The following is a 26,332-nucleotide window of genomic DNA, read 5'->3' as shown; positions in this document are numbered from 1 at the left end:
ACATGGACGCCAATGGGTGGAGAAACTGATGTTGAGAACTTTGAGGAGTTTTGAGAATGTCGGTTTGCATCGAAGAGGGACCCGCATGGAGTATAAATGATCTAAAGGTTTCCTCGTCACGATTTCTCATCAGCTGATGTTTGTGCTACCGTCCTTGCACAAAGTATAACCAAGGCTTAACTCGCATGCATTGGATTGTTAAAAAGTGATCAGTCTTGAAACCAAGTTAGTATCTTGCAAATTTTGAATCATAAACTGCACAAAATCGCTTGGATTATCTACGTACCACACAAAAAGCTTTCTGTGTATTTCTTTCCAGCCTACTGTAGAATGAGTCACCCCAACCTTTCTCTTGTCCATATTGCAAAATGTCTACAGCAGTCCTGGCCACATTTTGTAGTAACATTTTCTCCATTTCTGCTGTCCATCAAACCTACATAGGTTATACGATAGCCTTTATAATTCCCCCTGCCAAAAAACTGAAGATATGGACTGAAAGATTTGATCCAAGTGTTAAATTCCCTAAACAATTATTCATTATGACACATGACACATGACAATAAAAACCTGTGCAATACAATACACTGTGCAATAATAGTTATAATAGTTTTTCTGTCTGTAAATATAATATTTCAGTTATTGTTGTTTTTCTACTGTTTCTTATTGCTTATTTATAATACTTGTTTTTTTATTTCATTTTTTATTTTTATCTTGTCTTTCTTTTACTATGTCTCTTGTGTGCACTTTACTCTATGCTGCTGTAAGCCTGCAAATTTCCCCGCTGCGGGACTAATAAAGGATTATCTTATTTTATCTTATTACAATTAAAACAAACTGATGATACTAAAAACTATGATTAACACTAAGTGACTTTTCCTTAAAACTATGTAGTGTCTTGGTGTGGATGCTGAACCTGCATCATATATCGTGTTCTTGATAACAGTTTGTGTAAAGAGGCCGGTGTCCCTGAGCTTTGTGAAGTGCGTGCTAACTCACCTTGGAGAAACTTTCCCAGAATGTCAAATTAGTCTTCAGAAACTGTGTTCAGTTTCATTCAAATGTGAGAAGAACCCTGAACCAGAAAAGTGTCAAAGAGCTCTGTTGAACTTCTCCGCTGTGGAGGATTTCTTTGTGCCCACATCTCTGATATTTTACCTTGAGGAGAACATAGTTTGACTACAAAACAAGTATCCTTGGCACACACACACACACACACACACACACACACACACACACACACACACACACACACACACACACACACACACACACACACACACACAGTCCGAATATTTGTGTGCGGTAGAGGTGTGAAGTCAAATTAATGGCAGCCCTTCCTCTTTAGCCTCATTATCAGTGCTGGGAGACTCACCTGCCCAAGACGAGGGCGGTAGTCATCAGTCATCCTGTCCTTCAGTCTGACTGACTGTCACTCACACACACACACACACACACACACACACACACACACACACACACACACACACACACACACACACACACACTTACACACACACACAGTTAGAGAGACTCAGGAAGGGGTATCTAAACCTCAGATGGGTTATCTCTGAGTACTTTTGGTAAATTTAAACAGATGTCCACACACTCCTAACAGTTATTATCTGCGGTTACATAGACTATATTCCTTCTGATTAGAGATTACAACACAACTGCTTCCATGGACGCTAAATAAAGTGACCCGATAAGATGTGCAATTACATTCCCCAAAGCATTTAATTACCATATCACTTTTTTGACTTTTTTGACTTTTGAATTAGTTGTGTTGTTCCGCCTCTGATGAAAACCCTGATGGCAGTCATTCACTGTGAGTTTTTATAACATTTTGATGTCTTTGACAGTAGACGGGACAGGACAGTGTTTGCTGACACAATAAAATGATAATAGAAATATGAAAGGTAATGATCTTGTTTTACTATTGAACGTACTATCAGAGTTTTTCAGCACCCCTCATGGGACCAGGCCTATTAATTGAATGTTATGCAATAAGCGCAGCTCAGAACATCTTCTTGTTTAGTGAAATGGGGCAGCCATGTCAAAGAATTAGGAGTAAAATGCAGTGAGTTGCATACTATACATTTTTAGTAAATGAAAACAAGAGAAACGATTAAAGATCAGAGTTCTTGCTTTACTAAAATCCAAATTTTATAATTATAATATAATATGTAATGTGTTTAAGTTAAAAAAAAAAAATCCTCAGTCATCCATCTCTCACATCACATAGGCTTACATGTTAATAAATGTGACAATCCACAACAAGTCAAAGAGACACGTTTCCTGTAAGTGCACCACCCCTCTGTTTTTATGAGACTCTCGCCTTTCCCGCCTACTGAAGCATAGGTATATGGCCATATAGGCAGCCATTTACAACAAGCAAGGGGGGGTTACATAAAGACCTGCAATGCAATTCAATACAATATTATAAACTATATTTATCTAAAATGCAATGTGGCATTTCACTCATCTGTTCAAAACATCCGAAGGTAAAGAGAGTAACCGCTCTCCGGTTTGTGTAACGGTTCTACATGCCGAACATGAACTTGACGACCTGAAATATCCCTCAAACAGACATTCTCATAAACCCCCCAAAACCCATAATCCTGCAACTCTCAGTCGACATTGTTTTTGTGGAGAGAAATGGCCTCCGTGTTCCCTCAATATGATGAATTAATAACGGCTCGTGAATGCTTGGACAAGTACACCGCGCAATACAAGTATATTAGGATTTTTATAGGGTATCTGTCAATGCAAAGCTATAACTTTTTATTTCACAAAGGCAGGCATTGTTTTGTTTTTTTATGCTGCTGACTTAGACTTTGACCTTAAAACAGAAAAGAGTTTTAATATAAAGGTGCCTTTCCCAAAATCCAAACCGTGAATCCGAACGTTGTGAAATGATGCGTGCCTGTTTTTTAATATCATATCATCATTATCTGGTCTTGAAATCTACAGCTGACATGAAGGAGTTTTTCTCCTCATTACAGCCACCAAACGCCTGTAAAACCTAACCAGACTTTTAATTAATGTGGTGGGTCGCCCTCTCTTTATCTAAATACTAATGAACAAATGAATGAATAAAGACTTTCTGCTGCTTAACTTGAGGAGTAACTTCACAGTAATGTCACTGCCCTCTCTGGTTGAAGGTTTTCAAGTCTGCACCTTGAGGCAGAGACACAGCTGCATGAGCTGCACAGCTACAAGATAACATTTTGGAAATAAAAAAATTTGGTAGCATGAAATGGGACAAAAGTTAAAGATAATGGATGCATAAACATCCTACTGAAAATTTGCCATTTTCTATCAAATCCTTCGTGTCTTTAAAATAATTTCCATTCATGATTGAAATGTTTTCCCGGCCATGGAAATGATCGCACCATCTTCTAAAAACACACAATGTTCAGAAGGACCCACTGCTCGTAATAACCTTGTATCTATACTGCGAATTACTTTGCCGTTGCACCGTCTCTCCCCTCTATCTCTCATCTGCATGCCTTTTTAAATGTAAATTAGGCTGTTATTGGAACCCGCACAATGTACACCCACCGAGCGTTAACGCACCAAAATCTATTACTCGAATGTGTGTGATATGTTTATGCTAATTCGCAGTCACGTGACCATAAACTAGCAGAGAAGACTCTTGTTGACGAAGAGCCGCTGCCTTCAGTACTCAGTGACGCGTGGAAGTGCTCCCAGAAACACACACACACACACACACACACACACACACACACACACACACACACACACACACACACGCACACACACACACACACACTCACGCACGCACACCAGATCCTTTTATTTTTGCCTTGGCCCCTCTGGGAATGGAAGTGATGATGATCTGCAGTAATTGAGGAAGACGTATGTTGAATGCAGTAGGAGAGAGAGGAGGTACTGGAGGGCGGAGGGAAAGTGTAAAATGCTGACGCAGGTTTTTTTTTTTTTTTTTTTTTTTTTTTTTTTTCTTCAAAACTCCTCTTGGTACCTTTTTAAGTGACAGCATATCAGTCTCAGTTGGTTAATGGACATGAAATCTGTAAATTGAACCTCACCAACCTCCATTTTTGGTCACTTGTCACGCCTCCAGCGGTCTAAATACAGGAAAACATTGCAGGAGTTATTATAAAAGTCTTATGTCTGTAGAGTATATGAATACAACTCAAACTTAATAGCATTAGTGTAAAGTTAAGGGCAATGACAACTCCAAAATTCTACACATAAGTAACACAGCTGTAGAAGTGTATTTGCTGTTTTTCTTTTTTGTGTGTGTGTGTTGGTGCATATATAGATGTGTATGTCTGTGTGTGTGTGTGTGGTAGCTAACTCGGGAATGTGTTTTATATGCTAATTTTGTTAATGTGTATAAGCTGCTCCAGCCCGTTCTCATTAGGATTTCATTAGTCTCTTTTATGGAAATGCACAGCGACTATACCGCAGAGCATCGCCTGCACCAGCACCAGCCAGGCCGCCTGGCAGCAAAGCCGAGCTGCTTCCTCACACCGAAGCCGAAGTTATGCCTTTGACGTCAGAGAGTACGCAACGTTCCGCTGAGGGTCAGTGTGACGTAAATCTCGACGCCAAACTTTTTTTAGCTTGATGCGCCGCCGAGCAACTTCTACAGGAGGCCATGAATAGTCTGTGCTGCCAATCTGCTGCAAGAGGAAGTGTAGTGAACAACTGCGCATGTGTGGAACGCATCCTCCAAGGGATTTGGTGATGTTTTTAGGTTGTTTTTTTCTATACAAAAATAAATAATTATAAAATGAAGTGAGATAAAGAAATAAGATAAGAATAGAGATGAGAAAAAAATTAGGCAGGGGAATTCTTGAAGCTTGCACACTTTCATGCCAGGTGGATCACTCTTTACTTTATATGCTGACATGTTGTGACACAGAGCTGTTAAACAGCATGATCCCTAACCCATAAAGGAATACTTCAATATTTTTCGCTATAAGTCCATCTCCCAGAACACAAAACTGTCCAATCATATATATATATATAAATATATTGCACGGTTCTGCTCCATAAACTTTCACTCTCATCGTATCAGATTTTCCTCATTTTCAGGCTGGCAGAGATAAGTTTCTAAAGCGTTACGTTTCCATGTAAAACACATCACTCTAGCATTAGCACTTCTATGCGACACAGGCTACTAAAGGTATGCTGAATGTTTAAACATGATGCTTTTGCTTTTTAATGAATTAATTAATATATTTAGACCTACCCCATTTAGAGTAACGCTGTTGTTCTTTAATTTCATTGTCTTCTGTCTCTTTAGCCAGGTGATGTGGTGGATCACTTTTACAACGTGATCTATAGATTTAGCCTCTATCTTTACCTTTTTAGTCTGTTTTTATTGATTAATAAGTTTCACATCCTGGACATATCCTTTAAACGCATATTGTAGACTCTCCTGTCAGCTTCTATCTGAAATACAATTTTTGTTTTTTCCAAAAATGTGATAATATTTAGTCAGGTGGTGCAGTTAGTGACAGTGTGGGCTCCATGGTAGCTATCACCGCTTGACGGAGTCACAGAAGGGGGTGGGGCTTAGTGGAGGTAATTTTCAGCATCAGGAGGCCTGCAGTTTTGTTAGTTCAGGATGTGGAATAGAATTAACAAACTTCACTGGTCAGACAGGGATAAAACGTAAAAAAGTGGTGACTCATCTTCGCACCGCCCTGCGGCAGCTTCACTGAATATGTATCGGTAGGAATTATTTTGAAAAACTTGAACTTTTAATTAAAACGCTTAGACGCAGTTGGTCGGAGTTTGATGAAACTGTGAGGGATATTACATTTGAGCGCCGTGTTCTCATAATTACAATACCAGCACTGAGTGGCCTGAAGGCTGAAGCCGAAAGATTCAACTTTTGGTGACGACGCATTGGCGGATGATTACCTGCGTCGTTCAGGAGTGACGTGTCCACTGATGGATTGTTACTGCCCATTCTTTTTAATGTCAAGGTTGAAGTGTTCTGGCTGGATCTAATCAGACTCGGCCAAACTTCAGTACATTAGCATTAGTTCCAACCCTCCTATGATCCCATTCTAATGGCACAGAAGTGGATCTGTGTTTCAGTGTTTTGGGTAATTAACATTGCAGATGTATAAATTAGGGGGTGTGGTACATGCTGCTGGGAGGACATGGAAGACAGCAGGGGGGGGTGCAGTACTCCTGGAGCATTGTTGGCGATAAAAGTCAGGTGCAACTCTGCTTTCGGGCATCTCTCCCTCTCTCTCATATCCTCTTCCCTTCAAGAGAAGCAGTGTCCCGTGAAATTGGGATCTAAATTACGAGGCTAGTGTTCTCTGTGCGAGGGTTTTAAAAAACGACCCGCTCGGCTGCTAAGGACATCGGCTGGACCACAACAGTCGGCAGCAGACGATCCGCGGGGCCCCGACTCGGGTTCGAGACCGGTCCGTGTTTCCCTTAATCAGCCTCGCCGAGGATGAGTCGGTTGTATCAGCTTCAATCGCTGTCATCATTATCAGCCCGGGCCTCATGACAGAGATGGTGGTGATTTTTTGGGAGTTTGGGTTGTAAATCAGGGCTGTTTGTTTGCCTGCTTGCTCTCCTCTCCTCTCTCCAATGAGAGGTTGTCTTTATTTGAATAATAAGCTTCTTATCTCAGGGAATTACTATTCTGCTGGCCACTGCATCCTCTCTACATCACTCTGTCTCGCTATTCCCTCTCCCCTCCTCTTTTACTTACCCTTAATCATACTCCCCCCTCCATTCGCTCATTCAGTCTTTATCTTTCTCGTTCTCACCTCTCCTTGTCCCTTCGTCCCCCAACTGAAGAGAAAGTAGAGACATTGGACTCTTAAACGTAACTCGGGCCATTTTGTTTTCTTATTTTTTCACCAGGGACGTGACAAATAATAATAATATTTGCCTGCAAATAATTCACATCAAAACTATTCATACCAGCAGTGATGCGAATTTGCGACAGTTGCAGCACTTTTTCAGTAAAAGCTTCAAATAGATTTGCTCAGAAGACCAACTGCTGGGACCTTATTGACCCAGAGCAGCGTCTGGCACTTTGTCTGAGGAATATTGTTGTATGGCCTAAGCTACTTTAAGCTATTTTATTGAGTTTCCCATTTAGCAAAATGCTCTGTGTGCACTGTGGTAAACAGTTACGCAGTGAACTGTATATGTATGGGGCTTTTATTGTGAAAGGAAAGAACGGATGCAGTGGATCTGGTCTGCGCTGCGTTTGTCAGGGTTGAAAGGAGTAATAAAGTTAGCTGTCTTGGTTCGGACCACTGAGCCTTCGTGTTGTTGTACAGCATAGTGTACACTTTGAACGTTTCAGTTCCGCTCAACGTGATTGGCTGATGAGTGTATTTAAAAAAATGAAGTTGCTTTTTGTGACTGTTTTTTGTGTGAACATTCTGCTGGTAATGGAATAGATATTGCAATGTTCTGAGATGTTTGCTTGGTGCATTATTGGAACCAATAGAACCAATGGTCTGACCTATGAAAGAAAATCCAACTTGTTTATAATAGCACCTCTTATTTCCTTTAGGCTGGACCTGTAAAGCTGTACAAAATACAGAATAATAAACGTTGTCAGGTCATGGAGAAACTGATGATTAAGCACTAATGTGATTTATTCCAGAATGAAAGTCAATGTCAGATATCCCATCAGAGCTGCACCAGAAATCCATATCAAGCCATGTAAGGCTCCATGCATCCACGGTGTACATGTGGACAAATTTATCATTGTGAAGGAAAATGATGGGAAACCAAATATCCAGACTGAAAACTGACGGGGTTGTACTTTCGACATTCTATTCCTTGAGCTCTTGCTTTGATCGTAAAATAAAGATCTTAAAACATTGATGGGTGTTTGTGTTCCTGAAGGAGCCAGTCAGTGTTGAAATAACTGACATGGGTCGTCAGTTACAGGACAAATGTACATGTAGTGATTTAGCTCCACCTCCGTGTCACAGATATATATGCCCTCCCATAGGTTTGAACCCGTCCAAATGCGGTGCACATAAATACCACATCGAAGGGGGGGCAGCGTTGCGGCTCGGGCTTATCCGATTGGTTGGAGGGGTAGGAGGTTGAAAAAGCCATTTGTCAGCAGTACCTGCCACTCAGGTCGAAGCCAACAAGATGTGGACAAAACTCAATTTCAGCATTAATGGAATAATACCACGGTTAATGTGCCGTCTACTGGAGCAGAACAGGAGGTCAACCCAGGGTCAAACCGTTGGATGTTTGGGTGGCAGACCACGTGGGGCTCGTCACTAAATTCACTGTCGCGGCTAATTCGGATTTCCACCGTAGTGATCTTGAATTAAAAAGATTGCCCAGCTGTTCTGTATTCTTCTCCTTTGCTCACATTCATTACCTGCCTTGAACTTGTTCCAGAAGATACTTTGGTAGTAATGTGTATTTCCTCTCTTTCTAGGGTTACTTCCTGCTGTTTGAGTCCATGATGGACTCTGTCCTGTACGCCAGAGACCTCTACCTGGCTGACGGCGGCTCAGGTAGGTCACATCTTCTCCTCACCACTAAATGAAGGTAACACAAAGATGGCGATTGTGTGTCAGGTACATGATATAAGCCACGTGGAAACTGCACAGGAAATCATTTTTTCTCCTTGCATTGTCATTCAATTTCTCCATAATGTAGTTTGTGAATAAATGCTTCATTTGAATAGTTATGAAACACTGCCATCCAGGCTGTCCCTGTGTTAAAGTGGGAGGAGTTTCACGGGGCGTTTCTATGCTTTGTTAAAACTAAAAGGGACACAGACCGCCAAAGCCAGCTTCCACTGTTTGGGAGCATGAACTTATTTTTATTTAATTTATTTACAGTAGGTTGGGCCGCTAACGCCAACTTCAAATCAAATAAAGGCTCAGTGCGCCAAATAAACACAATATCACGTGAACCAACAGCATTGTAACCAATACAAACTAATAAAAACATATTTCACATGGCTCTCAATAGCTGAATCCAAATGGAAAAGGTTTTGTACCATCTTTGCTAACACAAAAAGTAGCTGTAAAAAAAAAAAAGCTAAACTAACTTACCATAGCATCTCCATTACCTGCTGCTGTTTAATTATCAGCTGATAGAGATTCAACACCAGATCTGCCGCCTCATGTGCCTCCTGCACTACATTTAGATGAGTTTCTCTGTCCCTGCCGCTATGTAACAAGCAAAAAAACTTGCACAAACACATTGAGCACAACCCTTGAAAATCTTTGGTTTGATAAAAAATTTCCAAAGTATCAAAGGTGAGTTTTCTCTTGGAAATCTTTAAATATATGTATTACTATTAATAGAATTCTCCGCATATAGCGTAAATGTATATGAATTAAAGAGTAGAATATGTTGTGCGTGTATTATTACTCAGTTGAGGCTGTTTCCCCTACCATTTAAAAGTTGGAGTGGTGCAGTGAAGTGCAATACTGAGGTCAGATTTGCTCTAAACTTCTTCTGTCAGCAGGGAGAAACTGCTCATACCAGCCCCCTGTGGTTATTACAAGTACTATGTGGTACTAAGGTTTTCTTGTATTTCCCACCGGGTGTGTCAAATGGTACGCGTGTCAATACAAGCGGCCAACATTGTAGTGATACAGTCAGAAAAGCCAGAAACTTATGAGGGAGAATGGAATATATATATATATTTTTTTTTTGTACAACTTGGACAATGAAAGGAAGTTTCAGGACCTTAAATCAGAACAGTACTCAGAGGTGGAGCAGCTCACCTTTACCTGACTAGGGTGAACCAGTTTGACAATGGGAAGTCCTGCCCTGAGACGCCGACTGACCAATCATAGCGTAGCATCGCTACAGAATGAATACACATGCTGCTTCTGCTTTTTAACGATTGTTACAGTGAATAAAGACCCACCTGGCTTTACAGGAACAGTAGTGTTGCTTAAATTAAATGTCTTTTGTCTTGATCACCAGTTGATGTGGTTCACTTTTACATTGTGATCTGTAGGCCTCAGCTTCTATTTTTATCTTTTTTTTTAACCTGTTTTGGCTGCTGAACTAGTTTGACATCCATGATTTATCCTTCTAACAGATATTGTAGACCCCTATGTCTGCATCTCTCTGAAATCACTTGTTTGCTTTTCCAAAAGATTAGATAATATTTGTTCAGTAAGTGCACTTAGTGACAGTGTGGGCTCCATGAGTAGGCTCCAGAGTAGCAGCTGATGGGCGGGGCTTAGCAAAGGGTCAATTACATTTTGTGGTTGTACAGAAACAATGATTTTTATTACGAAAAAAAAAAAGACAAAACCAAAGATAGTCCCAATATAAATTAAATGGATATTTTAAACAGGAGTCAAATAATATAATCCTATTTAGACTGTTTGCTTTAGGAATTTGGTCTTTGTTACATTAAATGGATATTTTAAACAGGAGTCAAATATCCAAATCCTATTTAGACTGTTTGTGTGTGTGTGTGTGTGTGTGTGTGTGTGTGTGTGTGTGTGTGTGTGTGTGTGTGTGTGTGTGTGTGTGTGTGTGTGTGTGTGTGTGTGTGTGTGTGTGTGTGTGTGTGTGTGTGCGTGTGTGCGTGTGTCTCAGTCTGTCTCCAAGGGTCATCCCATCCATGGCACTGACCAGATTTAATGGCTTGTGCCAAATGTGACCAAACTAAGGAACGGTTCCACCACGCTGCTTTTAGTGGCTCCTTGGGACACCAGGGAAAGGTCACACTCCCACACACACATGGAATGACCCCGGCTATAGAGACAGATCTGTTAGCGAGGGAGATTGGACAGGCGAAGGTGTGACCAGAGTGAGGCAGAAAGTGACAGGTCAGAGGACAGCGTATGGTTCGTCATGAGCCTTTAACCATGACGCGCCCTGAACCGGGTGCTCGCTCCGGATCTGCTGCCACTCAAAAGCAGGAAAAATGTCAGGTAGCCCCGCCCACTTCACCCAATGGAGCTGGTTTGATATGGGAACATCAAATCTTTTTTTAAAGCTTTTCAGCCTAAAATAATCATGATATATTACAAGTACAACTGATGAGTCCCTCCAGAATGGCTTTATTTTTATTTATATTATAGGGATTATTAAACTTAAGTTGGCCAGTTTTCACACGCATTATTTTCAGTTGACCACACTTATGTGAAGTAGCAGAGTCATTGTTTTAACCATGACCAGGATGCTTGTCTCTGGTCCTGACCCTGCGTCACTATTGTTGAAGGAGTAACGTTGACGTGCACTTTACTTTCAAAATGCTAATATCATTTTTTTTTTCTAGCTCGAGGAGGTTCAGCATATGGCTTGAAAAACTCTCCCAAAATCGTTACATTCATGATGTGACGATTCGTGATGAATATTACGATAAATATTTAAAAGTTTTCTTCATGTTGGTTCAGAGTTTGTCCAGATTAACTACAGTCTGAATAGTAATAAATTCTAGTTTCATGTCATTGGTGGTTGCAGCTTTTCTCAGTGAAATTATATGAAATTAAGGCAACGCTATTATCGAAAATCATAATCATTTTGATCTGTAAGAGATTCATAGTTTCACTAATTTGATCATTAAATGTATTCCCCATTTGTCCCATGCATTATGCCTGGTGCTAAACAGAGGTTAGTAAGCTGTGTCAATACTACGAGTACAGGCTCTCCCATGTTGTTTTTATTTTATTCAGAAGTAAACATGCCCAAGGCAGTATTAATGTGCAAATCTGTGAAGCAAATACTCCTGAATTTCAGTACAGCCAAACCAGCCGAGGTTGCAAACCTTTTTAAATGTATTGAATGTTCAGCCTAATGCAATAGTTGTGTCACATTAGATTTGTCAACTTCTTTTTCTGCAGTTTATTTTCAGATTTTGGGTTGCACATTGGCACTGCTGCTGTATATGTGTTTAAGCTACATTAGAAGAGAGTTACAGCGGCTCGCTCATTCTCCCCACTACATTAACCTCCCCTTTCATCCTTAAATGTGTCCCCGCATGCCTGGCACAGCACAGCGTCCAGGGAAAAGGGATCTGTTTTGTCCCATGCCCCCCCCCCACACATATACACACACACACACACACACACACACAGACCGTCTTTCCCTCTTTCACAGCCGACCAATGGGGGAGATGGAGATAGCGAGAGAAGGGGGTGGGGGGGGGGGGTTGACAAACGGGCTGTGGGCAGCGAGTCGAGAAGGACGCAGATGTCAAAGCCATGAATCTGGGGACGCCCGTGTACACACACCCCCACCCCCCTTCCTCCTGTCTTTCACCCTCTCCATCCACACCACAGCACCCCCTCTCTGTCTCCATTTCCTTTTCACTGTGTGTCTCAGACGGGCCTGTCCCGATTCTGCCCAATCAGCAGCTTCACCGCCCCCCCTCTCACCTGGCGCTTGTAATTACTCACTCGGTTCAGTAATCAGAGTAAAACGAAGTGACAAATCTGCTGTTTGCGTGCGTATGCATGTGTGTGTGTGTGTGTGTGTGTGTGTGTGTGTGTGTGTGTGTGTGTGTGTGTGTGTGTGTGTGTGTGTGTGTGTGTGTGTGTGTGTGTGTGTGTGTGTGTGTGTGTGTGTGTGTGTGTGTGTGTGTGTACAGTCATCAGGTACGGTGACACTCAGGGTCACGAGCAGGCTTCAGCTAATAATGACGGGGCCATGAGCTACCCATCACTGAGCTGTCACCATCCATTCACACATTTTATGGTCCGACGTGTCGAAGGTGACTGAGCACCAACACACATGCCGGGCAAAATTAATAAAAATGCGCTCATTGACAGGCTTGTATTTTTAAAATCTTTAAAATGTAGTTTATTCCTGATGGAGAACGAAGGTTTTTCGTACCAGCTTTGTTTTTGCAGCAGTTAGTATGAATTCCAGATCTCTGGACTATTCTTCATCTCTTCTATCCTTCTCTTTCCCCTTTTTTTACTCCCGAATAACACTTAGACAACTCTTGTTTTAAACAGTGCTTTATAAATTAAGTTTTTTTTTTTAACCCTATGTTTTCATTGGGGAAAAAGTAACAAATTGTTCATAGAATCTTCAGAAAATACTGCTTGACATAAGGAATAACTGCTGTTGCTTAATGTTTTCTGTCGCTAAAGCTATTGCTAACTACGTGCTAACTCGAGCAGCTATCGCTACAGCTAGCGATTGTTGTTACTATCAACTATTGCTTTTGCTAACTACTTTTGCTCTTGCTAATAACTGCTAGTAATTTTATTAGTTTCATGTTATATACCAATTATATACCAATATTTAGTGCTATATCAATATTTCAACCATCTTAGCATTTGTCATTAATATGGATAACACTTAGTGGTGTGGTCCAGCTATATAGCGGGTTTGCATTCCAGGGGTTGCCGTACTCTATCATTTTTATATGCATCCGCTCTGGTGACAGCCGTTGGTCTGTCCAGTCCATTCTTGTGAATGCAATATCTCAGGAGCGCATTGAGTGAATTTCTTAAAATTTTGGCACAAACGTCCACTTGGATTCAAGGATGAAGTGATTAGATTTTGGTGGAAAAGGTCACAGTGAACTCACAAAACACTTTTTTTGCCATAACTTAAGAATTAATTCCTTTGAGGTCCCAAGTTTATTTAAAAAAATGCCGAGCGGAGTAACTTTTTCGTAAGATATCATACAAACCACTGTATCACAATACGTTGAATTATGACAATTTCACACAAATATCTATCAGGATTAAATGATGAAGTGATGCCATTTTGGCTTCCAGGGACAGAGGATGTCGCATGTGTACAGATTGTAAAGCCCTCTGAGGCAAATTTGTAATTTGTGATTCTGGGCTATACAAAATAAACTGAATTGAATTTAATTGAATTTTGGACAAACAGGGATTTAAACTCCAACATGAATGCTTGGCGGAACCATAATACCTTGAGGCGGTAATCATAGTCTCATTAGAAGTTATCATGATGCCATGGTCATGTACATTCCCCATAACAGTTAACTATGCATCATTTTCTTTCTGACTCTCCTGTTATGAACATCTATTCTAACATTACTGCTACATGTAGCAATAAGTTGTATGTTAAAATATTAAGTTGGACATATCCTCATGAGTGAGTTCTAAACTCTAGTTTAGGCCCTAGGCCTGTGAGTTGGCTAATGTTACTTCACAGTAGGGATACCAACGGCTTCAAGCATCTCAGCTCTGGCTTAATCACCAAGCATATTACCCATACAAAGGAATCTATTCAGATGTGAAAACGCAATGAAAAGGACATTAAGGCTCACGTTTAATGCTCATTTAAGACATGGATAATGTTTATTCAATAGACAGTATAACAGTTTGTAATATGAAGAGCGACAATAATCACTGCTTATACTCAGTCTTCAAAGCTTTGAAAAAGGAAACTAGACACATAGTTCCCCAGCGACTGACTGCTGCAGGTTAAGTCAGCTAAAAAAAAGTTGTTTGGGGCTTGTTTGACCAAAATACATCCAGGGTGATTTTCAGCAGCAGTCATTTCTCTGAGGTGATGGAGACACTGTCAGCTGTGAAACCACGTGTTTAACTCTCTAGCCACTAGCACAAGCTTCAAAACCTTACAGGTCACAAGTTTCCCCAACAACTCAGAATTTATTCAACCCCAAGTAATGAATCTGTTTTAGGACGGGATCACCTTTTAGTTGTAGGCAGAGCAACATCGTCATTGATGCTTTGCAACGTCCATTAACACACCTACCTGAAGTAATGAAGGGGATAATGGATTCCCCAAAGTTTTGTGTGGAAGAACATTCACCTTTGAGGTGAAACAGAACACAAACTTGTGCTTGACTTCACTGATGCTCATGTGGTTGAACGGGAGCAGAGCCCTTCAACTAAATTCTAAAATCTTGTGAAAAGCCTCTTTGTTAAGGTCCAGTGTGTAAAATTTAGGTAACCCTGTTACCAGAAATATAATATAATATTTGTTTTCTTTGGTGTGTAATCGCCTGAATCTTAGACTTGTGGCGTTTTTGTCGGCTAATAATGAGCCCTTCATATCTACATATGGAGCAGCACCTCTTCCACTGAGCCTGCCATTTTTCTACAGTAGCCCAGAATGGTCAAACCAAACACCAGCTATAGAGAGGACCTTTTACAATTTTTCCGTTAACCTTAAAGCCACCGTAGCAATAGACATTAAGAAGTGGAGGCTGTTATATTATAATAGCATATTAGTGCTAATGGGACAATTAAATCTTTAACAATAACAGATGGTTATATTACATTTACATTTACATTTTCTGCCATCTAGTGTAAAGTATGAAGTATTAAAGTAGGACAAACTGGTCATCAGGCCTGTTTTGTGTTCCTGTGATGGATACAGTCATTACGGCAGCCTCACGAAATTGATGCAAAGCTCCACACCCACAAGATGTTAAGGCGTTCTCTGATTAAATTTGTTGAATGGTTTTCAAGCCATTAAATTTGTTGATATTAAGCTTGTCTCAGCACTGAGAGTAGAAGTTTATGGGACCAGAATTTGCCCATGATTAATGATCTTTAGTTTAGTGGTAAACACATCCCCAAAGGGATTCACTCATTGCTGTACAGGCGGCCGTACAATAGTTGAGCCCGCTGAAACAAACCTCCAAAAAATGTGGACTGTGATACATTTGTTAGGTGTTTCTTTTGGACGTGTAGTGCATTCTTACGAGCTTTAAGCAATATTCTGGTGCAATTGTTTATTAAACAGATAATTCAAAAACTAACAATAAAAATGTTAGTGTTTTAAACCCGTAATATGGCTGGTAGATGGATCCCAAGTTCAGAAAAAAGACTAGAGACCATCATGTGACAGGATCACACCCATAACTGCATCTTGCAAGGTTGTGACGCTACCACGTTGACAAAATCTGTCCAAAAACAGACATTTAAACACACCAAAGTACTGAAAAACGTTTCCGCGGTAGTTCCTGCTGCAGTAGGTGTCTCCAAGACCACATTTTGCCATGATGACCCACACACAGAGACTCACGGGGTGAAAACAATACCAACCAGGCAGCCACATGCTGTCGCGGCTGGTTATAAATCCAGCTCCCACCAGCTTTGAACAAAGCCTCTCTGCTGGTAGTGGAATTTTTTTTTTCTTATTTTTTTTGCCGGAGGCCATTTTTGATGGCCGGTGTCCAGGGTCCTCCCTCTGGCTGCGGGCCGGCTAACATCGCTAACAGCACTGCCAGGAGGGAGCAGCATCAGAGGAGCTGCTGTAGCATGTCACAAGTGGTCTCCCCCTGCTGTTCCCTCTCTCTCTCTCTCTCTCTCTCTCTGTCTCTCTCTCTCTCTGTCTCTGTAAGTCTGCTTTCACTTTCCCATTTTCCCTTTTATCTGGTTCCTCTTGATGAGGTCGTTTAATAGTGAAATGAAGCCTTTTTATCACACTACTAGCACACCAAAGCAATCTGATGAGACAGTTCTCTTAAATAAATATATGTTGGTGAGCAACCAGGAGATTGCAGTGCAGAGAAGTTTGATTCGCTAATATGAGAATATAATGCGATCTTTTAACCCTTTGACTTGAATGTGAAGACTTGAGGCTTGTTTACGTGTGTTATGATCAGTCCTTGACCTCCTTCGCTCCCCTCTTTTCTCCACAGTCTATCCGGACCTTTGTAACATCAGCCTGGCTGCAGTTGGAGACGCACAGAAGCACCAAGACCACATTGCATTCTGGGATGACGTGTATGGCTTCAACATGGCGTGCATGAAGAAGGCTGTGGTGCCTGAGGCATTTGTGGAAGTGGTGAAAGAAGACACGCTCATCTCTGAGCCTGCAGTCATACAGGTAAACACGCTTATATGTTATGAACTGCAACATTCAACCTGCCATGTGGTGGCTTTGGAGGTCCAATAATAATATTAATATTTAAAAGCAGAAGTAGGCAAAAGGTTTTACTGAAATTCAGTCTGCTAAATTGACATCAAAATTCAATAGCCATTTTTCTCTATGATTTGACATTTCTGTGTTTTTCTTCGCTGGACATAATAGATTTTTTTTTAAGTAGCACATGTTTACGAAAAGTATGACCTGAAATAATCACAAAAAATAATGTGTTTTATATGGAAGTCAAATTAGTAGTTGAATGTCTTTTTTGTATTTATATAAAATAGAAGAATAGCAAATTTACTTACTAGGCTAAAGTCATCCTCCATATAGCCCTGTATTGTTTTCTTATTATTATTTTTGGTAAAAAAATGTATATTGATTGAGCGTTGGTTCCCAACTTGGGGGTCTGGAAACTTTGAGGGGTCATAAGATGATTACTAGGGAGACTAAGAAGACTAATCTTTGGTTTGTTGTTGTTAAATACTGTACAGTGTTTCATCTTCAGGCATCTAAAAATGATTAATATCAAACAACCTGAGAATGCTAAAACATCTTCTAAAGATTGCATTTGACTGTCCACAATAGTCACATAGCACCACATAGCAGGGTTCACCTCTGTTGCATTGATCAGAGTGGATCTTTAATTTTAGTCTTCTGTGGATGACGCCAACTACACAACACCTGATACTTAACACCTGTATCGGTCAGTCCGATCCTAATTTCAAGAGGATCTCGGAAGCTACAAGTCCGAGAAATTGAATTTGTGGGGGCCAAGCTGTTAGGCCCCTGACAGAGAATGAGAGCAGGAGTTAGCTGTGGAGAGAGTGTGTGTGTGTGTGTGTGTGTGTGTGTGTGTGTGTGTGTGTGTGTGTGTGTGTGTGTGTGTGTGTGTGTGTGTGTGTGTGTGTGTGTGTGTGTGTGTGTGTGTGTGTGTGTGTGTGTGTGTGTGTGTGTGTTTGCCTGTCTGTAATGCTGTAGCACTGGGTGATTGATTTGTCTAATCCTTGTTTAAGTTCCTCTTAAGGAAACTTCATTACTCTCAGCCCCCTGTGGATAGAGCGGTTTTCACTGATGGGAGACCGCACACACACATAACGCAGAGATAAAACACACACACACACACACACACACACACACACACACACACACACACAGTCCAACATATAAGAGCACAGATACCTCTCCTGACTCTTTCTGCGTAGGAATGCTCTTCCTCTTGTCTCGCACACCATCGTGTGTTTCTCCGCCGGTTGGCCCGTTTGCTAAGTAGCATGTCCTCCACCCATCTGTGGATGTGATGAATGAGGGGAGAACTTGACATAATGGAATTTGAATCCTCTAATCGATAGTTTCTCCCCTCCAGTGACAAATAGACAGCCCCGCTGCCCAAATTACATGGACTCTCATCTATTGCCTCCCGTTGATACGATCCAATAACATTCCATTAAGGCTGGCTGCTACGCCGTAAAATTGAGAGCCCTTTCATGGAATTATAAATTCCTGCAAAACAGATGAGTTTTGGTTTTTTTCTCAGGGCGAACAGATAGGAATGTTCAACTTGAGGAATGTTTAACTTGCAACCATTTGAAGCAGCTTTAAACCTGCCTTATATAACAAGTTTAATGTTCTCAGTCATCATTTTAACAATTAAGAAACCTGTGTTTTTTTCCACCAACAGTAGCTGTTAAACTGACATTGTTACATCAACTCTTTTGCCAGATTTGTGACCAAGCAATTATTGACAACCATTTAATCATCTACTCCCAAATTGACCTTGTTAAAACATAATATGCAGGTGGTAATTCATTGCTGCTTGATTGTTTATTTGTGATTTAGTAGAATGTAGTTATTCTATGATCGACTTGCAGCTAACCAAGCTAGCCATTTAGCATTCCAAGTAGCTGTTGAATTACTGCTGGGATCACTGTTGTGTTGATGAAATAGGTGCGTTTCAGTCAACCTGTTTTTATTCCATTTTTTTAAATAAATAAACTAAATTGAAAATTTGAAATAAATCTTGAAATATTGCAAACAGTTTTTTACTGGGATGGAAAAGTTTATGGGTCGCATTGATTACCTGCAAGCTTTTGTTCTATTATTATAAAAAAAAAGACTGCATGGAAATATTAATGATAAGAAGACGTAGAAGACTATTACATGCAATACTCCATCCTTTCTTTCCGTCACCGTTTACACTTAAGGTCAATAAAAACCTGCTTTTTTTTGTTGCAGCTGGAAACCACCTTTTAGGGGTTGCTAACCAAATAATTTTGGTCGAAATGCTCTGAGTAGTTCAAAATCGGTGCACAAACCGGAGCAGAACCCGTTCCATGTTTTTGGAAAAGATGTATTAGTTAGTCTGATGCTCCAACCAAAAGAAAGAGCTGCTTGCTAATCAGATTCCTTCTAAACAAACTTCTCATTGTATAGTAGTTATGGCCGTTTCATGTCTATTTATCTTTTTTAAAAGTTGTGCGTAACATGCTCTGTTTATTTCTGTCTTTCCACAGACGTTCGACTGTAACAGAGTTTGTCTGTCTGAGCTGGAGTTCGCATCAGATTTCAGCCTGAAGATAACAAACACCACAGAATGCACAGTAAGTACACACATACACAGACACCGTCCACTCACACACTTAGACATCCATAGTGCTAGTGATAAAAAGTTGATAGAGTCGCAAAATCGATTTGAATTACAATGATAAAATTTGAAATATTTTCTCCGATAGAATGCAGCTCCTCTGCAGTAACCAAACACTACCCTTGTTAAACGAAAGGGCTTAATTGTGTGAACTATTTAATCAGCATGTCATATTTAATGGTGCTGACATCTCATATGCTTTTTATAAGAAACACTGATGAGATCATTTTTTGTAGTTCCAATTCAGTCGAAATTTTATACACTAAAGATCCAGTGTTTAGGATTTTATGGCAACTCTGCTCACACCTAATGTAAACATAATGATGAATGTTATAATTTGTTTCTGCCAATTGATGCCCCCATAATCCTACACACTGGACCTTTTTTAAGGGCTCCACAAAAAATGACCTGAAACAAACATTTGTCCCCCTCGCCATCATTTATCAGAGACACTGTGTGAAAGGGAACAAGGCAGTACAACCAGCAGAGACATCAGTCAGCTCATGTTGATGGATCGTGTTTCTGTATCTAAGAGGATGTCTGTCACCGTGATATTTAATAGAGTTTCAGATTGAATCAGAGCAGTGAGGCTAATGCGACTTTGAATTACATGTCATACAACATGGTGGATGTTCACAGCCTGCTTGCCACGTCATTCTGTGAAAACGCCAAAACACACTCGCCCATTTAGCCCACTGCTCCTAAACACTTATGATGGGCTAAATGCAGAGGTCACATTTCATGCATGTACTTAAAAGTGTATGACGATTGTAATTAAGTTTTACGTCCTGGTCCTATATCCACTGATCCAAAGCGGAGTTACTCTTTATGTTTAAGCGTTGTCCACTTTTACATTCTTGTCTCTCATGTCAATGTACTGTGAATTGTCCTGAGAGGAATAGGTAGCAATGATTATTTAGACAGCTCTGTTTGTTACCTCAAATCTTTCAAAGGTTTAGGAAAATACCGTCATTAAACAAAAAGTTTAGATGTTTTGATGTAGAGTTGTATGAGGTTCTTATCCATAGTCAGTGCGAAAGTACAGGCACAGGCAAAAGCAATGTAATGCTGCGGGATGGGGGCAGCAGCAAAACGTATTTTAGCTATATATATATATATATATATATATATATATATATAAAAAAATATATATCGATATTAGTGTAAGTGTACGCTATATTTAGAATATTTTCACCGCTTTATCTTGGCGTCAGATAGCCTGTCCAGATGTGGAACTAAAGCAGATCCATCTATGCTCTCTTTAAAGCCACCAGCCTCCATTGAAGAAAACGATAATTTAACCCCTCAGAACAAGGGAGTTGCGGTTTTACAGCTGCCTCGGCCGGCTAGTTTGTTTGTGTTATTATGTGACTTTCGTAAAGCCGGAAAAAAACCGTTGAAACACCAAAGACACACGATACCACAAACGAACTAACCGAGCCAGGCAGCAGTAAACCAGCAACTCACACGTTCTTTGAGGTAAAACTGTGTTTTTGTCAACTTTTGTCCTGTGGCTTTGAAGAAACGTCACTTCTTCTGCCTCCTGGTTCATCATGATTATTTATTTTTTTGTCAGAGGCATCCCTGAATTAAAAAAACGCATCGTAGGGAAATTAGTGAATTGCTTGAAAATTCTGGTCCAGCTTACATTTATTATAATATTACTTATTATACCATATTTCTTTAATACTGTGATACTTGGATCAGGTTCCTGACTATATTTTTAAAAACTTATTAGTAACTGTATGTGCATCGAAAAGAAAAACTGAATATGATGAATGAACTGTTAATACACAACGTATCCATCTAGTGCTTTGGTGTTTAATCAGATTTGAACACAGCCTGATAAGTCTTAAGGGGGAAAACAATTAGTAATCTCTAATTACCTTATTTGTGCTTTCTAATTAATAAGGTGTGTGCACAAATTTACTGAACATAGTGTTTAAACAACATTTTTACATATGCTTAAGGGATATCAAAAATAATTCAACCCTGTTAACACCCCCAACATATTCATGCATCTCTGTCCAAAAACACAATCTAACTCTATTAGACCATTTGACACTTTTAATCCCATCACTGAAACTAAACGCAGTTAATTAACCCAAAGACAAAAATCCGGAGTCCACTTTAAGACCCTCCTCTGAAAACCTGGCTCAACCTTTGAGTCGCGGCGTGTAGGTCAGTTTGACCAACGACAGCAACACTAAATAGTGTGTGTGTGTGTGTGTGTGTGTGTGTGTGTGTGTGTGTGTGCGTGTGTCCGTCCGTCCGTCCGTCCGTCCTCAGTGAGGGTCAGCTACGGGCACCAAAGCATGGAGAATGCTTTATGAGTCTATTTGGTGAGGTGTTAGCAGCCACCATAAACCCCCCCCACCCCAACCCCAGGCCATCCACACCCACTTCCCCTCGACTTCTTCCACCCGTATGAGCCACATTTCTCTCCGTGGTACCGGCCGACCACAGAACGGCCTCACCACTGCGGGGCTCTGACGCTCTGCGCCGTGAGAAGTGATCCGTCTGTAGAAAAAAAACAACAAACAAAGAAAGCCCCATTGTGTTGGAGCAGCTTTGTGTGTTGTGCTGCAGTGTTACTGCACTGTCTGGTGTATTGGTTTAATGGATAATCAATAGGTGGTTATTATCTGGCCCGCGCTCACAGGGCAACGGCGGTGAATTTAATGGGATTTGTAAACATCCTCTCATTTTTCCTGTCTTCCCTGCTCTGTAATTGAAAACATCCAGTTCCTGTATCTAGGGTATAAGTCCAGTCATGTTAGGGGTCCTGCAGCAAAACAGATGATGGGATCGCACGCTACGGACGTGTGATTTTCTTTCTATTTTCTTTTATATTTCATCGCTTTTAGGTGCACAACCACTCTATCCCTGCTTCTTTCCTGCTATTTCTTCTAATCATCCTCAGTTATAGTGCTCATACGCATGAGCATACACACTGTGTGTGTCTTTGTGTCTCCTGTATATGATTTATTATCAAGTCGTGCTATCTGACTCGTTTCATCCAGGTGTCTCTGGCTTTTATAATGCACGTATTCTCAGAAAGTATCTGTAGTATTTGTACACATTGTAGATGCATCGCCCCCTGCATCCAGCCTTCCTCTTCCCAGGATTTACAGATGGTTTATTGACCAGCGAGGAGTAGCTACCATAAAGATACTGATCTGCAGTCAGTATCGGCTGCAGCTCCTCAGTAGCAGTTAAGGCTAGGATGTGTGAAGGGTAAACCGCTCCTGGACCAGTGCTCCGGTGGAATCGGTGCGGGAGAGCTGCTGCGCCTCCCGTCCTGTGATGGAGCGCCTGCTTTTGTTCTCCCGTCGACAGTCCATTCATCAGCTCAGCCTGCCTAACCTTGCATTAAATGAACAGCACAACCCTGTGCGTCTGCGCCGTTCACGCACATGACAAATACTCTTCTTTTTTTTTTTTTCTTCCCTTGCCTTCCTTTTACATCACACATCCCTGTATACACTGTGCCTCCTTTTGCAATCCGTGATGCGCAATACAGGTTATATATGTGCTGCAACTTTCATTAAAACTTGGATCAGAAATTCTCTAAGGGCATCAATACCCATGCCTTTTTCTTTTGGTTTTATCCCCTCAGCTTCATGATCCATTTACCCGAATTGCAGAACAGGTAGCAAAAAAAATGCCTCGTCCCTGCGTTGAGGCTGAAAATGATGTATGCTGAAGGTGTTCCAGGAGAGAATACGTTTCTGTCTGTAATTAATTTTAACACTGCTGTCTCACTGCTGCTGATGTAGCTACTGTAGCGCTTCAGAGGGAAAATGTCCCTGTAATCCATCTCTAACCTGCTTTCCATCAAATTTAAATTGTGTGTGTGAGGGGGGGGATGGCCTTCTGGAGTGTCGGGGCAGGCGCTCGTCAACTTCAAGGACGACTTTCAACACATTAAGAAGGGAATGTTACACTCTTTAAATCTCAGCAGTACATACATTCATAGTTATCTGATAACTGTAAATAAGAACTGTTTTGGCAGTCTATCAACAAATGTTCTACTTACTGATCTATGTCAACATCCTATGAGTTAAAGTGGAAATGCGCCGATTTTGCGCTTAAAAATCGGTCCATATGTATTGGTAAGCTCATATGTATTGGTTTCTGAAATACATTTAATGGTGGTGCAGATTTGTTTTGAATTAGTTTTTTTCTTGGTAACGTTTTTTTTATTTTTTATTATCCTTATGTAAAGCACTTAACACTGAAAGGTGCGGTCTGCGGGTACATTACACATGATTGCATTGTGGGTAATGTAGGTGCCAGGTTTCTGGTTCTGCGGCATTAATCTTGATTTGTTTTAGAAACTGTCCACCGTGAATACAACAACGTTTAGTGCAATACTAAATCTTTGGAGACTATATGGAGACTCTTTTACTGCAATTGTCAATCCCGGTACATAAAAGATGTGGGTTAGGCATCTAGTGGCAACTAGATGAACTGCAGCTTAAGATCAGTCAATTAATCAATCAACAAATTATTTACAAATCACAAGAGCATTAAGCATTTGGACCAGTTTTACCAGTTATACACAGAGAACTCCATCACACAACAGACATAGGACAGTGTCTAAACACACATCACAGCAAAAAACACCAACATCTCAACTAAAAAAAAGATTCTTTCATTATCACCCTGTCATCCAACATGAGCTAGATGCATCAATTGCCGGCACAGTGAAGGTTATCTAAAGGCATTGTGAAAAATGTGAGCAATCACTAAGAGGGATGGTGGTTACACTAAGCTCTCAAGAATTTACTGAATATCCCAGATTATTGTTACAATATAACAGCATAAGCACAAATAAAGGCTGACCTGCTCTTCTCTGCTTATCAGCAGTGGTGGTAGGTACTGGTCGTGATAACATGCTTTCTGGGTGTTCACTTCCTGTGGCACTAAACGGCTGTGAGGTTTGAGATATGAATTGAAATTATGTTGTTTTTTGGGGGGAAAAGCTGTAGCAGGAATGTGTTTGTTGTCTAGATGCCAGAGTTACTAACAGAAAAAGTTATTATGACCAGTTGTCGTAAAATGGGAAAAGAAAATTGAAAAACACCCATTTTACCAAAAACAAAAAACAATTCCCTTAAAGTTGTGTGTCTGTGTATTTAAACACCACACACATTATTTTTTTTGTTCACTGCTTTTATTCCTGTTGATCACATGAACAAAGCTCAGTGACGCAGCTAACCACAGTCAGTTTTTGCACAGCGTGAATCTGCAGCGTCTCTAACTGTTACAGTTCAGCTGTTTGTGTGTTTAAAGAGTGAGGGACGCCGTCTGGAGGTGAGCGGCAGCCGTGGTCCGATTCCTGCTCCACCTCACTGGAGTGGCAGCGTTCGGGGTGGGGAGGCTGAGAGGAGAGATTGGGGGGGGGGGAGGTGGGGGGATTCACACCAACCCGCCCGTGAGGTGGTCGTGCTCGAAGCCTCCACGCCTGGATAAACCCCATCAAAAGCGCATTAGCCCTCTCCTCTCCCTCCCCCTCCCTCCTCTCCCTCCCCCTTAACCCCCCCCCCCTCCCCCTCCTCCTCCCTACGTCGTATAATAGTATCTGGCCGGGCCACGCAGCTCGCTGACACACAGCCGGGCGAAAGGGGAGCGATGATGAATTGCTCCCTGTTGGTGTTATCCATGATGATAATTATTAATTTTAACCCCCCTCTCCCCCCCTCTCCTGCTCTTCCCAGAGAATAGGGGGGCCGGAGAGCTGCAGTGTTGCGGAGCCTCCTCCGTGGGGCCGTCGGAGAGCCCACTGTCATCACTTATCACAGACAGAGCCGGGGCCCGAGGCTAAACGCTGATGAAAATGAAAAGCGCTCGTTCTGATTCGTCCTGTTGTTCGGTGTGTGTGTGTGTGTGTGTGTGTGTGTGTTTGTGTCTCTATGTTTCAAGTTTACCCTCTCTTTGTCTTGCTCTCTCTGTTTGTCTCTCTTGCCTCTTTAAACCTCCCTCTCTTCTTCCACCATATGCTCGGATATAGAGGCCTTAACCTACAAAAATTCTCTGATACAACGCAATTTCAAAACAGGGTTGTTAAAATGATCATAAATTAATGGGACATACATTTTGAACATAAGTCTGTGAGGGTGAACACTTTTTAATTTAAAGACCACAACCAGAACCATGATCATTGTTTTCGGGGGGGTATTTTTCTGGTTTTGAATCAAATGACTTTGCGTAATGTGAAAGGCAATGCTCATAGCAGTGTGGTAGTCTAGACCGAAACCAGGTCATGACCAAGACTTGAGTGTATCGAGACCAAGACAAGACTAAGACCAAGGCAGGGCTAGATCGAGATCTACAGTTACTACAACACTGGCACAAATGTTCACCAACTCTGCGTCTCTGCGGAGATTTTTAGCCTCTTTTAGCTCTTTGTTTTGGTGCAAAGGCACATTTACTTTTTTAGTTCAGTTTCAGAACTCTCATCAACCTGATTTCCTGAAAACAGGTAGTCTTTTTCAGCAAACAGGCCCAGATAACTCACTGTGAACGTCCTGCTTAGCACCAAACAGCACGCAAATTAGCAATAAGCAAGTGAAGAAAGTGGAAACATGTAAAAGCTAAAGACCCTGATATTTTTCTGAGGAGTTGTTAAAAAAACTAACTATTGGTCTTCATCAAGTGGACAGAAACATGACTCTAAATGCTAATGTTGCGCTGTATTTAATGGCTCTAGATGAGAAAAATAAATGCTAACATGTCAGCCATAACTACTTAATAAGCAGTGATGTGTTGAAGGCTGTGTATCTAGCGGCTTGTTTTTGATATTCTTCTGCCCTTTAGTGTCCAAAAATCAATTAATGCTGCTTTAAGGATATACAGCTTGTT

General features: G+C 41.0%; 1 protein-coding gene across 2 annotated transcripts in view; it reads left to right on the top strand.

Annotated features, from left to right (window-relative positions):
* prmt3 (protein arginine methyltransferase 3) overlaps positions 1-26,332 on the top strand; it is a 59,137-nt gene that overhangs the window by 19,029 nt on the left and 13,776 nt on the right. For both annotated transcript variants that reach the window (XM_054614676.1, XM_054614677.1), the window contains exons 11-13: positions 8,447-8,525; positions 16,595-16,782; positions 19,335-19,421. In XM_054614676.1, coding sequence (XP_054470651.1) covers positions 8,447-8,525; positions 16,595-16,782; positions 19,335-19,421 — 354 coding nt within the window. The remainder of the gene's footprint in view (positions 1-8,446; positions 8,526-16,594; positions 16,783-19,334; positions 19,422-26,332) is intronic.

The sequence above is a fragment of the Anoplopoma fimbria genome, chromosome 2, assembly GCF_027596085.1.
Source record: "Anoplopoma fimbria isolate UVic2021 breed Golden Eagle Sablefish chromosome 2, Afim_UVic_2022, whole genome shotgun sequence".
Classification (NCBI taxonomy): domain Eukaryota; kingdom Metazoa; phylum Chordata; class Actinopteri; order Perciformes; family Anoplopomatidae; genus Anoplopoma; species Anoplopoma fimbria.
The sequence above is the reverse complement of the archived record's forward strand: the minus strand, read 5'-3'. Positions and strand labels throughout refer to the sequence as shown.